The 16,556-nt window shown below is 52.2% G+C and overlaps 1 protein-coding gene across 3 annotated transcripts in view; it reads right to left on the minus strand.

Annotated features, from left to right (window-relative positions):
- The window catches only part of PIK3C2B (phosphatidylinositol-4-phosphate 3-kinase catalytic subunit type 2 beta), a 62,714-nt gene that overhangs the window by 10,442 nt on the left and 35,716 nt on the right, over positions 1–16,556 (minus strand). For all 3 annotated transcript variants that reach the window (XM_029227552.1, XM_029227550.1, XM_029227551.1), the window contains exons 13-24: positions 13,587–13,754; positions 12,916–13,027; positions 11,614–11,756; positions 10,120–10,308; positions 8,879–8,972; positions 8,647–8,741; positions 8,008–8,188; positions 7,119–7,226; positions 6,375–6,467; positions 5,454–5,583; positions 4,379–4,515; positions 251–420 (exon numbers count right to left, since the gene is read on the minus strand). In XM_029227552.1, coding sequence (XP_029083385.1) covers positions 251–420; positions 4,379–4,515; positions 5,454–5,583; positions 6,375–6,467; positions 7,119–7,226; positions 8,008–8,188; positions 8,647–8,741; positions 8,879–8,972; positions 10,120–10,308; positions 11,614–11,756; positions 12,916–13,027; positions 13,587–13,754 — 1,620 coding nt within the window. The remainder of the gene's footprint in view (positions 1–250; positions 421–4,378; positions 4,516–5,453; positions 5,584–6,374; positions 6,468–7,118; positions 7,227–8,007; positions 8,189–8,646; positions 8,742–8,878; positions 8,973–10,119; positions 10,309–11,613; positions 11,757–12,915; positions 13,028–13,586; positions 13,755–16,556) is intronic.

Raw genomic sequence — 16,556 nt, forward strand, 5'->3', positions numbered from 1 at the left:
TGTGGCTTGGGCTCATTTCCCTTTGCTCAGTCCTCAGCAGGGAGGGCCAATGGCTGGTGCCTGCCCACTTCTGCAAGGCCCTGAAAGGACTTGACCTCCTTCTCAGTCTTCTCTTCTCCAAAGCTGCTCAGCCCAGGGACCACACTCTGCAGTGCGGGCCCTCCCATCACGGGCTCGTGTTCCAGCTCCGAACCATTTCCGCTGACCTCCCTGGACTACACGCGCATCCTGGCTTCAGGAGACCACTTACCGCTTGATGTTCCCGAACATCTGGGCGTGGCCCAGGAAACGGCCAAAATCTATGTGGAACATGTGGCCAGTCGTCTTCAGCATGATGTTGTCATTGTGACGGTCACAGATGCCCAAGACGTACGTGGCCACACAGCAGCCAGCACAAGAATAGATGAAGTTCTCTACAGCCTGGGAGAAGGAAGGCAGAGGCGAGGAGGGGACATGAAGCTGGTGTGGACGGACCCCAGGGGCACAGCCAGACTGAATTCAGCCAGCCCTGCCCCTCTCTCATGAGTCCAACAGCTCTCACATCCACCTGTTCAGCCTTTATCACATACGTACACACTGATGCACACAGAAACTTCTCTCATATCTTATGGGGCAAAAGGAGATGGAAGGCTTATAGGTATATCTCCACCACGTTATCTGCAATTCACCACCTTCTGCACCTTTCTTTCTCCTTGGGAAACTGGTTGGAAAGACAGTGCACTGATCCGGGAGCCCAGACTTGACCAGCCCATAATCAGGGAAGACTCTGACGTTTACAACTTTCCCAGCTGTTTGTGGTGACCTTAACTCAAGCACAGCACTGAGGCAACTGACTTGAGGGCCTCTTCCTGACCCTGCTCAGAATTCTGTCCTTCTCCCTGCCCCCAGTATGACTCCCATTTCCACTGTTCTTGGTAACAGATGAATGCTAATCTAATTAAAGTCACTTCACTCCAAGGAAGAGCTGAGGCAGCTTCACACTTCTAGGGGATGTTTTACACTTGAAAATCAGACATCTCTAGTTGGTAAAATGTGTTAGAGCAATTTCTGAGTTTCAAGCAGGAGGGGAGGGAGTAAGGGGTTGGATCTACCTTATTTTATCTGGTCAACGTTTGCCCCCTTATCTGCCTTTCCAGTAAAAACGTATGGAATTAGTGAACAGACACCTTTCATCCTCTAAATCCTCTTTGTGAGTTTTCTGGAATTCCCAAGGACACCTTTCATCCTCTAAATCCTCTTTGTGAGTTTTCTGGAATTCCCAAGAACTCAAGAAAGACTCAACAGCAGAGGCAACAGTTGTCACAGCCAAGTAAGAATGGACAAAGCTGGGAATGAGAGAAATCTTCATAGAACGCATGCCCTTCCCACCTCCCTCTGCAAGCTTCCACCCAGCCTTCAAGGACCTTCCTTGAGTTCCACACCTTTCCCAGATCTTACCAGCCTGCACTGACTCCTCCCCATTGAGCCCCTACAGCCACCATTCACTCAGAACTTAGTATTCTCACTTTCCCAGGATCCAGGGATCTTATCTCCCAGCAGCCTCTTGGCTGTTCCACAGGCCTACTTCAAAACTAGCTACACACAGGGCTTCCCTGGTGGTGCAGTAGTTGAGAGTCCGCCTGCCGATGCAGGGGACGTGGGTTCGTGCCCCGGTCCGGGAAGATCCCACATGCCGCGGAGCAGCTGGGCCCGTGAGCCACGGCCCCTGAGCCTGTGCGTCCGGAGCCTGTGCTCCGCAACGGGAGAGGCCACAACAGTGAGAGGCCCGCGTACCGCAAAAAAAAACAAAACAAAAAAACCCCAAAAAAACTAGCTACACACAGAAATCCCCTGGCTACTTGTTAAATTAAACCAGCTGACTAATCGCTAGGAAGTTAAGAATAGAAAGTTTGTAAAGAAATCACAGAATGTACCTTCTGGAAGAAAGAGATGATTTCTATGATAGGGAAATATATAATTGAAAAGAAACCACTCAATAAGTATAACCCATCCACTCCCAGTCTTGACCATCTCCATCAACCTGTCTTCAAGTCACAGATGTTCCTTCTACCTGAAAGGCATCCTATTTTGACTGACACAGCAGCTATATGCCTGTACTCTGCCACAGAGTAAATAACTAAAGTCTCATCACCTAAGTTACGCAGGGTGTTGGCTGCTTACTGGCAGGAAGGCTCACAGATAAAGAGAGCTCTCCTGATTTAAGGGGTTTCACTTATAGGATGGAGGTACTCTGGTTTGCTGAGTAGGTGGCCAAGAGACAAGTATCTCTAGTTCTTTCCTCCTGCAAGGCACCATAAGAAACTACCAGCATCATTCTAACAGAAAGACTAGAAGAGCTGAGAGCTATTTTTGAAAGACTGATATTAAACATTGAGACACTGAGTTTCTCTCTGTGTGTATTCTTTTTTTTTTTTTTTTTGCGGTACGCGGGCCTCTCACTGTTGTGGCCTCTCCCGTTGCAGAGCACAGGCTCCGGACGCGCAGGCTCAGCGGCCGTGGCTCACGGGCCCAGCCGCTCCGCGGCATGTGGGATCCTCCCGGACCGGGGCACGAACCCGTGTCCCCTGCATCGGCAGGCGGACTCTCAACCGCTGCGCCACCAGGGAAGCCCTCTGTGTGTATTCTTGTTGTACAAGCTTTTATAATATTTATTATGACTCTTTATTACACTGGCAAGGAGTAATCATAATTCCAGCACCAAGCACAGTGCTTCTGTACGGTGGCTGCTTAATACCTGAAAAATACATGTTAGTATAAATAGTATATAGGGTTGAGGGAGGGAGGAAACAATATCACTCCTTTCCTAGGGTAGAGGACCTTAACATTTACAACATACAGAGGATGGGTTTTGAGGGATGGGAAAGGGAAGAAAGGGCTTTCCAGGCAAAGGAAATACTATCGTCTAAAGGTATTGAAATGCAAGTAGCTCCCTAAACTACAGCATAAATTATCGTAAGATGGGGAGGCGCAGTGGATGAGGCCACAGGGGCAGGCAGGGCTGGATTACAAAAGGCCTTGCGGCAATGTTGCGGATGACGGACTCATCTTTTAGGACACAGGGAGCCTCTGAAGAACTGAGAGCAAAGGAGTGACATGAGCAGTTTGCACCTTATTTTAAAAGACTCTGAAATCAAGCAGAGGATGGTAATGGAAGGAGGAGAGGCAGTCCAGTAGTTCAGGGGACAGAAAGCAAATGGCTGAAAGAAATGGTAAGAAGAGGACAGATTCAAGAGACATCGGGGGAACAGGGCTTGGCAAAGCAGAGGAGAGGCAGAAGGAAACATCAAGAAGACTCATGGCTCTGTCTTGGGTGACTGCACAGAGAGAGTCATACCCTCCAGGAAACACAAAAAGCAGGTTTCAAGAGGACAAGGAGAGAGAGAAAGCTCGGTTTTTGCCTATACTGAGTTTGACGTACAGGTGAAACACAAGCGGAGAGGTCCAGCAATCGGGTGGTGAGAGAGGGGAGAGGGAATGGCTTTGGAAGTCATCAGCAAGTGGGTGGTAAAGTAATAAGAGATGATGAGCTGGCACGAGAAGAGTACAAAGAGCACAGCAGGCCAGGAATTAAACCCTGGGGAATGCAAACATTTAAGGCCTCGGAAGATCATCTAATTACATGTTCACTAAACAACATTCTGATTATAATTTGGCTGCCCACGTAGGTTCTCCTTCAGGGATAAAAGCCATTGATCAATATAAGTTAGTATATGGATCGCTTCTGGTTTATGGTCATTCTCTTATGAGCTTGGTTATTATGATTTATTCTCTCCTCTAAACTTAATTAACCCAGAGGCAAGAGCCATGAAGCTGTGGACCAGCCACAGAACACAGCAGGTCACCAAGGCCCTACCACCCAGTACAGCCCCGCCTGAGGAAGGTCAGCTACCTTTTCTATCATCTCTGTCTCGTATCTATCCTCAATCCTGGCTTCCGGTTACATGCTTGTCACAAACCAGCTCCATAACTGGGAACAAATGAGTGGGTCTTAATTCACATCTATGAAAAGAAGAGTTGGATAAAATGATCTCTAAAGTCTCTTCCAACTCTTGTTCTGCAAAGCACCACTGGACTCCTCGCAGGACACAGGAGGACCTGAATAGGATCGTGACTAAGAGGGTCCCCTCCTCCAAACTCAATCTGCCAGAGGAACTCAGCGAAGGCTTCCCAGTTGGATACCAGAGGATGTTCTTGGTCAGCTTACAAAAGTCATTTGATCCACCTCTAGACATCTGGAGGCACCAGTCAACCAAGAGTGTTTCTTTCCTCCCAATAAAGCTGAGCTGTCTTCTCTGTGCATGTGTGGGCCTTGTGGGAACACAGTGTGCCAGAGTCACGCACATCCCACCCCAGCTTCACCCCCACGCTTCAATCCTACCTTCTCGTACTCGTCCTCCCCAGGGTTGTGCTTCTGCAACCAGTCGGCTAGGGGCCGGTCCTTGAAGGAGCCAGTCACCCCGTGCTCCACCTGGATCTTGCGCAGGGTCTCAGAGTTGGGGATCATCTCTACCATCCCTGTGAGGGGAGACATCAAGTCATTCTCCAGAGCAGAGAGAAGGCGTCTGTCAGGAGAGGACTCCAAGAGCTTTGCTGGATGCTTCCCTATAAATTAAGCTCTAGGGCATTTGGACAAAGTCTGATAATAAGGGGAAAGATCCTTCCCCTGGTTTCATACTCCATGCTGTGACTCTTTGGTCCCCCCAGCTCATAGCCATGATCCTTTTTTGTTTTAACTTTTACTATGGGATTTTCAAATACATATAAGAATAAAGAAATGGTATCATGAACTCACACAAAACCAGTTTCAAAAATTATCAACGCTTTGCTAATCTTGTTTCATCTATTTCACTGACCCAGCCCTGCTTCCCCCTCTTCTCTTCCCCCCTCCCCCTACACCATTCGTGGCTGGAGTATTTTTAAGTAAATCCCATACATGTCATTTCACTCATAAGTATTTCAAGTATAACTGGCAAGGACACAACCACCATGCCATTATCACATCCAAAAATTCAACGACCATTCTTTGATCTGATCTAACCCAGTCTACATGCAAGTTTCCCCCAACTGTGTCAAAAAGTATCTGTTTACAGATACTTTACAAAAAGTATCTGTTTGCAGATACAAAGTCTACATGGTATGCTTGGTTATGTCTCCAAGTCTGCTTTATTTTCTAACAGTCTCTCTCCTCTGCCTTCTTTTTTTAATGCCATTCCACAGCTTCTAATGGGATAATCTCGCCCTTTTCATGTTTCTGGAGAAGCACACAGTTCTCGTCAGGGAATGGCAAAAGGGCAGTAAGCAAGGATGCCCCTCACGCCAGCTGCCCAGTCAGCGCCCCGCCCTCTCCCTACTGACCTCTCCCACGCCAGCTGCCCAGTCAGCGCCCCGCCCTCTCCCTACTGACCTCTCCCACGCCAGCTGCCCAGTCAGCGCCCCGCCCTCTCCCTACTGACCTCTCCCACGGCCAGTGGAGAAGCAGCGGAAGAGGACCATGCGCATGTCCAGCCCCTCCTGGACCCAGATCTTGCTCATGATGCGGATCATCTGTAGGGTCAGCATGTCCTGGCGAAGGTCGTCCCCACACTGGATGAAGGAAGACAGTGACCGGAACCACCTCCCCCACTTCCGACAGCTCCCAGATCTCCCAGGAGGGCAAACTTGGCCCAGACTAGTGACCAGGGACTGGCTCAGTTCTCACACTCAGACCTGCTCACGCCAGGTCAAACACCAAAGAGGGGCCAGGAGCCACACTTTGCCCGTGTGGTGTTCCAGCGCTTCCCCCAACCCCACGTCCCCATGTGCACTGAAGTCAGGGTCCTCTTCTTCCTGACCATCAAAGCCTTAAAACTTGGATTTGGAACTTACACACAACAAACCTATGTCACTAAGTCACGCACGCCTTTCATTTCCCCCACTGGATTGTCCGCTCTGAGACTATCCTTTATTCCTCAGAATCATGGATGTACCAATTAGAGGGACCTTAAGATTCATCTAAGTCCAACCTGCACCTGATTTATGAATTTCCTCTTCAGCACGCCTGCCATAGCCATTCAGCTTGAATACTCCAGGGACAGCCAGGTCAGCACCTTATCCATTCCACTGCTGAGGTAGCTCTGCCTTCTTGAAAGCGCCTCTGACACTGAGCTGTCAGTTACCTCCTTACACGTCCCAACACTGTTCCTAGCCCTCTGGGGCCACACACAATTCATCTATTTCCTTTTTCACCCGATAGTCTTTCACGCACTCAAATGGCAGCATGAGTGTGGCCCAGCAGGAAGAGAATGGCCCCGAGGCTGCTTCTGCCACCCTTGGATTCCCACCTCTCCTTCTCTCTACCATCTATATCCCACCAGGCTTGAGAGAAGCGTCCTCACCTTGAAGATGACACGGATGTTCTCGCCCAGCGGATCCACATTTTGGAAGGAGAGCTTGAGGGGGACTGCATTGGAGTTGAAGTAGGAACAGTCCTGCCACAGTATAGAGGGTAGTGATGAGGGTCAGGGTGGCCCAGGCCCAGGCCCAGGAAGGAAAACGGCCTCTCCAGCTCTCCACCAGCTGCTGCTCATTGTTTCTTCCAGATTTCTGCGGAGCCCACATTCCTTCCCTCCCTCCCTACCGCCATCACCCTGGTTCAGTTTGTTATGACTTCAGCTCCTGCACCTGGTCTCTCTCACCCCTTCAGTTCACTCCACACACAACTTACTAGTTGCGCGACTTCTGGCAAGTCGTGTGTCCCACCTATAACTCAGTTTACTCCTCTGTAAAATGGGGCTCACAACAGTACCGACTTCCTAAGAGTCGTGAGGATGAAATGTGATAACCAAAGGAAAGCACTTAGAACAGTGCCAGGCACAGAGCGCGTGCTCGATGAATGACAGGTGGGAGCATCACCAGCCTGGACTTCAACCCCGACACCATCAGCAGAGGCACTTACCCAGCCCCCAACCCAATTCCTCTACCCCGCAGAGCTGTCAGGTAAAAGTCCATACACGTTAGCGTTGGCAAGAGGCCCCACATATGCCTTTCTTCCTCATCTCTCTCAGTAACCAGGTCAGTGAGGACCTGGCTTCCACTGAGCCCTCCCCACTCCAAGAGCCCCAAACCCACCAGTCACTCACCCTGGGCACGATACCCTTAACCAGCAGACTGGGGCTAAGCGGCAGGCGGCAGGAGCCATTGAGGGCAAAAAACTGCCCCACCTCCTCCAGGCCCGTGCGGAGAATCCCCTGGTGGGGAAAGGAGAGCAGGGGTGAGGTGAGGGGCCCATAAGCTCCACTCAGAGCCAGGCCTCTCCCAGGGGCGGGTGCCAGTAGTGGTTGGCATGGAAACAGTCACCCGAGAGATGTGGACAACCTCCTGGAGACGGTGAAGAAGGAAGACTGCCCCACCCACACCACAGCCGGGGCCACAGCCCAAACACCTATAGAGACTGGGTGGATGACAGAACAGCGTAAAGCAGCCCACGGTGAACTGAGAGGGTGGGCTACAGGTCAAGGAGGAGTTGCCGCTTGGGCCGTTGCCAAAAAAGCCAATCATCTAGACTTCACAATCTCCCAATTTTTAAATGTTAGCAACCAGGATCACTAATACTGGACTAATACAACCCCTTTGTGCAAACAGATAAAGGTGCCCCCTCTGGGTGGTAGCAGCCCTGAGCCGTGGCTCACAGCACAGTGAACAAAGTATGACTGAATTTTAGCCCTCACTTGCCCCCTCTGGCTGGGTGCTCTTGTGCAGTGACCAACTTACACAACTGGGCTTAGCCTTTAAGGTAAACAGTTAAATAAAAATTTTAATACTTCGCAAGCCAAAGAGAACACATTCTGTGGGCTGTATCCAGCTTGCAGACTGTCAGTTTGTAGCCTGTAGGTTAGGGAGTCACCTCTTTCCAGCCCCTCACCAGAGATGGTCAAGTGCCATCCTGCTGGTCAGGATGCCTAAGAAGTTAATGACTGGCTGCAGAGGCCCAGAACCGGAAATGGGTAGAGGCAGCCTCACCCCACTCACCGGCCGTGCGGACGGGGCAGCCTCCCGGACCTGCTGGGCCAGCTTGGCCAGGGTACTGACAAGCCAGCACTGGCGGTTAAACTCCTCTCTCAGCCCCTTGCCACAGCAACACAGCAAGGCTGCCAGCAGATACTGGTAGCGGATACTGAACTGAGAGTCCTTGAGGCCGTCTTTCAGCAACCTGCCAGGCAAAGGGAGGGGGGAAGTCAGAACACTCAAAGGATAACAGGCAAGGGGGGGTGGGGAGCGGTCAGACCCAGCTCCAGCTCCCTGGAGAACCCACCCCAAACTTGGGAAGGAAAACAGGCTCTGGATGCAGAACGTATACAGAGGCGTTCAGCCACATCTCAGTCTGCCCATGCTGTCTTTAAATAGGGCTCAAAGCCCTTCTGCATCTGGTTTCTCCTTGTATTTCTGCCGTGCGTGGGTGCAGGGGAGGGCCAGGGATGATCCCCACTGCGCTTCCATGCGGGTGAGCTGAGAGCCCCCGAGGAAAAGGTGCTGGCCCAAGGCCACCTGGTAAGTCAGACACATACAGCAACCCAGATGGCTCAGCTCCCCACCCTTGCAGGCTTAGAGTAAAACACCCCCAAGTGAAGGAGGTGTGTCCATCTCTCCTCTTTCTGCACACAGTTTTACCAGAAGAAGTAGTGAGTCACTCTCAAGTCAGAGACAGCTCGTTTCAGGAGGAAGCGCACCAAGGGGCTGTCCAGGTAGCACTCATACTTTAAGGCCTGTGTAGGAGAGAGGGAACAGGAGGCTTTGTTGATTGCCTGTAATCTACACCAACTGCTATCCCTGCAGGATGCAGTCTGTCTTGGGGTCCTGGGGGTGGGACCATCAGAACTGGAGGGAAGGCCAGCTCACCCACCTGCACGAGCTGGGGCAAGTAGTCCAACAGCTCAGCATCAGAGAGGGAGCCAATCCACTGAACAGCCATACGACGCACCTCCTGGTCTGGGAACCTGCAAAATAGAGCCCAGGACACTGACAATCCAGCCACAGGGTCTAAGGCACAGGAGTGAGCAAGCACCCTCACACCTGGGCCTCAGAGCCATGGGTGAAGAAATGGCAATGACTCCCAGAATCTGCCAAAGCCACTAGAAGAGTCCTAAGCACCTTTGCTGGATTGCAACCCTTGAGAACGGCCCTGGCCCACGGTCAGAGTCAGGCTTGGGCCGTGGAAGCCACTCTCACTCCCTGTATGAGTTAAAGAAAATGGGACAAATTCCTCAACCCCACTCCCAAAGATCTCTTCCTTGACTCCCACTGTGCCAGAAATCCCATCATCAAAGAGCCCTCGTGAGGGTCAAAGCATTATCGTTTCTTGGTACCATCCTTTTAATGCAAAGCTTGCCAGGCAAATAACAAAGATCATGAAATTATATATAAGCCAGTACACCTAGCCAGAATTAGTTTAGCAGAGATTAGCAAAACCTTTGCCTCAAAGAGTCCTGAAGGCAAAATACATGGATCAGGTACATTTCAATTACTAAGAGTAGAAGAAAATAAACCATTCTAGGGGTTTGAGACTGGGAGCCTGTGTCCCCAGAGGAACGAAGGGAGAGAGGACTGTAAGAGCAGAACTAAGTGATAAGGTTTGGGTTACACAGGTGTGTGCATATGTCAAGTCTCGGCAAATGTACACATAAGGCTTGGGCATTTACTTATATGTAAATTTTGTCTCAAAAGAAAAAAACGTAAACAAACATTGAGCTCTAGTTAATGTTATGCTTGCTAAAGTATTTAGGAAGGAGTTATGATGTCTCAATTTACTTCAAAATGCATTAAAAAATAAGATGTATTGATGGACAGTATATACACAATAAAGCAAATATAACAAATGTGAATGGTTAGAATTTAGGTGGTGGGAATATGGATGTTCACTATTAAATTCTCAGTTTTGTTGTATGTTTGAAAAATGTTCATAATATAACATGGGGGGTGGGGGTGGAATAAAATAAAGAAAGGGAAAAGGAGAAGTGGAAAAGCCCTGAATTTCCACACCCACTTGACCATTCTCCCCAGGGCTGGCCAGGGCAGTGATGGGCAGTGCCAAGCCCTGGCTTCTGGAAGGACACGTGGTCAGGAAAGGTGGGTGTTACAACTCACGTGGCATGCAGGAGCCCCAGGGCATCCTGGTGGTTCATGTGGGTCCACTGCTTCAGGAGAGCGTAGATGTCGGGCAGGCAAGCCCACTCCCAGCTGGGGGCGCTAGCGAGCACCAGGGGGAGTGAGCTCACCTCCGAGTGGCAATAATACCGCTTCTCCCACAGGCTCTTTTTGTCAGCATCAGTGAGCCTGGGGGTGGAAGTGGTAGGGGGAGGTGAGAGAGACAGCAGAGTCAGCCAGAGGGTAAGGTACTCACGCTCCAAGAGAATGCGACACACTCCAGTTCAGTAGTTGCCAAACTTTGCTGCATGTTACAATCACCTGAGGAGCTTTATAAACGCCTCTTGTCCAGGCTACACCCAAAACCAATTAAGTCAGAATGTCTGGGGAAGGCAGCCATCGGTAATTTAAAAAATATCCCTAAGTGATTGCAATGTGTGAAGCAAACTCTGGGAGCCAGGGTCCAAATCGCATCTTTGATCCTTGACTCAGGGACATCTCACACCAAGGCAGCATGCAGGGGCCAAGGGCACCGAATTCGCTACCCCTCCTGAGGATGCCCTTCGGACATCACTCCCAAGTAGAGCCACCAGAGGGCAGTGGTCCCCACTGCTCAGGGCCTGGGCGGCTGAGAGGCCTCCTGGGGCTTCCTGGGGCCAGCTGGAGGTTTTATAGGACCTGCAGCTAATTGGGCCTTGCCTGAGATCAGGTGTCTAATGGGAGAAGGGAGCTCAGGGGCTAATGAAGCAAGGGGTCAGCAGAGGAGTGGGGGCAGGGGAGGTCTGCAGTCACTCGGTGTGATTCTGGCTGCCCTGGGTGAGACACGAGGGAGAGAGATGAGCCCCATCTCTCTCATTTCCCCCAACCGCCACATGCAAGGGCCATGCAGGAGCCACAGAGGTATAGGGGAGAGAGCAGGCCGGGGAGGAGCCCAGATCCCACCAGCTCCTCCAGCCTCTTCAACCCTGGTGAGAGAGGTAGCCCCAAGTTTGAGATCAGCTTGGACTCGCTTACCCCTGACAGCTGCCAGCTTGCCTTGACACCTGATCCTTTTTGGAAAGTGACAGGGCCAGAGAAATGCAAAGGCTGTGGGTGTGGAAGGGGCAGGAGGTGGGGGCAGGGTGGTAAGCATAACGGCCAGCTGCCCCAATGGACAGCAAATAGTACACAGCTTATCTGGGGGTGGGGCAAAGCTCTGGTCCTCTTGGCAAGCTGATTCTGGGCCAAGTCCCCATCGTGGGGATGGGTGTTCCCAGATCTAACATCCTGACTGTGAGCGCTCCACTTTGCCTAAGGTCAGCTCATGAAAAACGTCTGGGGGCCGCAGAGCCCTCTCTCCACCACTTCCTGCCTAGGCGGCAGTGCCCACCCTATCCCACCTCGACTCCCAAAGCAGGAGGACAGGGACCTGCTGGGAGGTAAGAGAAGGTCAGTTAGAACTCGAGAGACTTAGTGGAGGCCCGAGTCACACATGGGGGATGCCCTGGGCCTCACCAGTACAGGGACTCCTTCTGCATGATGTTTTTAAGCACGTGTTGGTCTTCCTCCCGGAGGCTGCCAAACTCATAGCGGGGGCTGAACTTGTCTCCAGCGGGGCTGGTGAACTTGATGTCGAAGGCTGAGGTGGGAAAGTCAATCTGGGAGATGACATCAGGGAAGTGAGGAGAGAGAACAGGAAGCTGGATGGGGCTGCCACCTACCTGGGTCTCCAGCTCTTCTTTTACCCACCAGCCTTCCTGCCTCCCTTCCTCCCTCCCTTACCCTCAGATTCTTTGTCTGTAAAATAACCTTGTTGGACTTGGTGATCGCTAAAGTCCCTTCCAGCTATAACTTCCAGCGAAAAATGAGAAGGAAACAAAGAGAGAGAAAGAAAAACGGTCAAGTGAGGAAGAGGTTGGGCTGAGATGCATCTAGGTGAGGGGACTGGCCCCAGGCCAAACTCTGAACAGAAGCGTCATTAGGCTGAGCCACCGGGAGCCTCGCACGCCGAGGTTGGGGAGCCTTCAGTGTGGTCTTGGAGGGCACTACTGCCTGATGGAAAGTGGGACCACATGCCAGGTGAGAGCTCTGTCAACTCTGAAGCCTGCAATGCTGGGTTCCCTTGCTCTCTGCTGCCATGTTCATCCTTCTAAAATGGATGTCAGAGCTCAGGGAGCCAGTCCTCAAAGGGAGTTCCACATCCTTTCATTCAAGAAATGTTTATTGAACCCTAATATGTACCGAGCATTGTTCTGGGCCCTGGGCACAGAGTAGTAAATAAGACAGATAAAAACGCCTGCCTCTTGGAGCTTTCATTCTGTATCCACTTTGATATTCCATACTCCGTACCAAAGCATCTCATGACCACAAGAAAAGGAACCAGAAACGGTAACTAGACCTTGGACCTGACCAGCTCCTCCTCCTGTCCCCAGAGAATGGGTCCACCCCACTAGAGCACTGAGTGGCTGTGGGGAGGGCTTCCCCATGGGCCCCAAGAGGGGATGGCTCAGATTAGTAACATTAGGGTTCAATATAAGGAACTCTGAAGAGCTGAGCCCTGGTTGGCAAGGGTCTCAGACCCTGCCTTCAGGCTCCTTGAAATCAGTTAACCTCAAGGAGATGGGACATAGCTTCCGCAGAACTTGCCCTCCCACTCCGGGTCTAACCATGTTCACCTACTTGCTTCAGTCTCATCATCCCACGCGCAAAGTTCCGCACCTTCTCCTACTGCCCCAGCCCAAACCTCAAAGGGAAAACATGGAGCCAACTCCGGAGTGGTCCTGATGGGTCGGTGGGAGGGAGAGGCTGGGGTCTCACCTGCAGGATGACACTATCTGGCTGATGGAAATTAGGTGCACTCCAACGGGTACTGGGGCTTTCCTGTGTTGCTGGCCATAAGCCCAGAAGCTTCCGGCCACAGGTCAGGACTCTAAGGAGGATGGAAGGTGGGATAAGCCAACAAACCCAGTCGCTAAGGAGATGGTTCTCCTCCCGCTCTCCCTATCCAAAACTCTGCCTTTTCTGCTTGAAGCCACTGCCCAACTCCTCTCTCTCATTCTCCCCACAGACCACGGCCTTCTCTTTCTTCCAAGTCCTATAAACCGCCCCCCCCCCCAGGAAGCCTTCCTAAACTAACCACACCCTCCCTGGTCTGGGTGACCTGGTGGCAGGGATGCCTTCACGACGTAGAGAGCTGGACTGGATGACCTCTAAGGTCCTTCCAATGACAAGACCAGGTGATGCTGCCTGAGCATGCATGTCCGTGCCCCTTCCCACCAGTCCTGCCCGGTAGCTCTTGATTACCTTAACTGTGCTGGCCACCAGTCCTGTGCCTTGGTTCTCTCCACCAGGGCTGGGACCCTCTGGACTCTGCCGGTGAGCCCCACCTGGCCAACCTGCCCAAGGGGCATTGGCCCACGCAGCGGCCAGGCCTCTCTCTCCCTATCCCCTCCTCCCTGCCAAGGCCAAGCTGCCCTGGGCCCACATACTGCCTGAAGTTGAAGAGCGGAGCAGTGACCCAGCCCAGGGCTTCGGGCACCCGCCGCTGCTTATTGGACTCCGAGGAACTCCCGGGTGGGGGGATGGGCAGAGCATAGAGAGTGGCACACAGCAGGGTCTCCCGAGGCAACCGGTTCACCTGCACAGGGAAGCAGATCCTAGGGAGGACAGGAAACCAAATCAGGAAGTGCCACCCCTGTGGCTTCCAGGGCCAGGTGGCCCAGGAAGTCAAGATGAGGCTGAGAACTTGGCCTCCCGATATGCTCCCTGGGTAATAAGCCTTCCTGCAGAACCAGGACAGATCCCAAACTGCAGGCAAAACCTCCACTCGATGCCTGCAGGAGCATAGTCTATATGTCTTTGCAGCCTCTTGGTAGAGTAAGACAAACACCCTCTGATTTTGAGGCTACCCACAGTGACCAGACAGAACTCACTTGGCCAGAGCCACCTAGGGTTCAGGTGTCTACATGCCCCATACCGTCAGCCACACTCCTTCCCTTGTTTTAGGATTTCTGCAGAGTCACCGAGAAGCTGCTCCTTTTGACAATCCTTCTCCATTGAACAATCCCCAACCCTCCCCCACCTCTTTCGGCTGAGAGCAGCCTGGAAGCAGCAGCATGATCTCCGCCTTCAGCGCACCCTCCCCCACGGCCCTCCCACCTGTCTGTCCTCCCGTGTCCCCTTCTTCTCCTAACCCACTGGACGCAAATAGTTTGTTCTCACCCCAAAACATTTTCAAAGCCAAAGGGATAAAAAGAAGGGGCTCCTCCAAGTCCCTGGGTGGTGAGAAAGCAAACTGGCGGGGCCCAAAGAACTGACACCGAAGCCCTTGCCAGTACCCAAGCCCAGATGGTCTCTCCCGTGCTCCCACGCCTGAATCACACCCGGCTACTCCCTCCAAGTTCAGGATAAGGACCGGGGGTGGGGTGGGTGGAGAGGGGAGGGGAGCTGTGGGAAGAGGGAGGACCCACATTACCTTTCGGGGAAGCTGTCCCTGGGCTAAAGTCCATACTGTCACACCCTTCTGGCCAGCCCAGGGCCCAGCAGCTTTTATGCCAGAGGGCACAGAGGCGGGGCGGCCACCCCCAAGGTTAGCAGTTTCATGATCAAGCAGCCTCCCTCCACCGCTGCCCCTCACTCCTCCAGGGGAATCTCCACGTAAGTGAGGCACTCTCTCCTTCCCGCCAGGCTGGCAGGGCCCTGCTCTGTCCCGGCTGCCTCTACCATGGGGGCCCACAGCTATAATTAGGACCCCGCCAGCAGCCAGCGTACACGCCAGGCCAGGGCTTGGCTACAGTGGCAGAGCGAGGCTGCTGGGCCTATTTTGAGAGTTAGCTGACCCCATGCTGCTACAGTGAGGGAGACAATCAGCTGACCCGACAGCAAAGAGGAGACGGAGCTGGCCCTGATCCCTTTCTTTTCACCCAAGAAGAGGCTTCCAGCTGGGCATCCAGAGAAAAAGAGAGTGAGGAACCTTTCTAGCTGAAACCATAATGCCTAGAACCAACCAAGGGCCCCTTCTCCTCAGCCCTTGGGTATATCTGGTGTTCTAAAACCTCCCCCATGGACTTTCACCTGGGGTGAGTCAGGACAACCAGTAGGTTAGCTGTAGCCCTGAACTTCCTCCCTTCTGCAACCCATTCCTCAACAGTGCATCACAGGGGCTGACTCCTCCGGGCAGCATTCCTGGGATGTGCCGGTTCCAGTCCTGGTTCTGCCTCTCACAACCTTGGGCAACTACTCACACCTCTGTGCCTCAGCTTCCTCATCAGTGAAAAGGGGAACATGGCTTCACTTGTGTGATGTGTGTATATACTGGGTGCTTTTTGCTATGTGACACTGTGGTTACTGCACTGGAACGGAGCTATATACATTTAGTACTTTCATGCACAAACATCCCCATGTGTTAGTCACTGTGCCAGTCACTTGGAACAGAGAAACCAGAATTGAGAGAGCTCAGAACACAACGAAGATGATAAAGAAGAAAGCATTTATCATGTACTAGGTACTGTGCCAAGTACTTTACTTGCAGTGTCTCAACTGCTCTCAAACAACCCTATAGGGTAGGCCCTATTACCATGTCCATTTTGGGTTGAATGACCTGCCCAAGGTTGCACCTACGGTGAGAAGGAGAGGATGATGGCACCCAAAGCCTACACTGTACTGCCTCCTCCCACATGCCTTGGTCTTGACCATGAAGGTGCCACGGGGCATCTGGAGGGGCAGCGCTGACATGACACCCTCCACAAGGCTCTAGGAAGGATAGCAGCCCTATGGGATTTGAGGCAGAGATTCAGACAGGGAGCAGAATGAGACCACAGAGCAGGCAGCTTGAGGTGGGACATGCTGGGCTGCTTCCACACCTCTGATACTCCGTGGGGAAAGGGTCTAAGGCTCATTGTGAGGTCTGCCTGGGCTGGAGCGCTATAAAGCACGTAGTAATTGAGGCCAGAGAATCCCAAGGGGATGGTGAAATTCGGGAGCCGTTTAAGGCAGCCATCCTCAGCCTCCAAGGAGTCTCTCCTGCTCTGGTGATTGTTTAATTAAAGGACTTTATTTATACCTTTATTGCTCTAAGAATCACAAACGTGTGAAGACAGGAGAAAAGGTCTGCCTCTCTCGTTGGCCGTCTGTAAAATGGCCCACCTCTCCCCGGATTTCCACAGACTCTCCATCCACCTATTTTGGTATCCTTAGCCTCCCCAAGGACCCTCCTCAATCTCTTTAACCTGCACTCCAAATACTGAATTTGCAGCTCTGCTTTGCACATAAGGACTCAGAGATAAGTCAGTCTGGGAAAGTGAAGCTGCGGGGAGCAAACAAGGTGCTTCCTGACTGTCTGGAGGGAGGATGGAGCAGCACAGAAAAGGCACGAGGCACACACACTCCTGCAATGTCACCATCGAGGCACCCTGGCCTCCATTTCCTTCCTGTTCTGCTTGGCTGATGCCTACCTTCCG

The sequence above is a fragment of the Monodon monoceros genome, unplaced genomic scaffold, assembly GCF_005190385.1.
Source record: "Monodon monoceros isolate NGI ecotype Baffin Bay Population unplaced genomic scaffold, NGI_Narwhal_1 Super_Scaffold_18, whole genome shotgun sequence".
NCBI lineage: Eukaryota > Metazoa > Chordata > Mammalia > Artiodactyla > Monodontidae > Monodon > Monodon monoceros.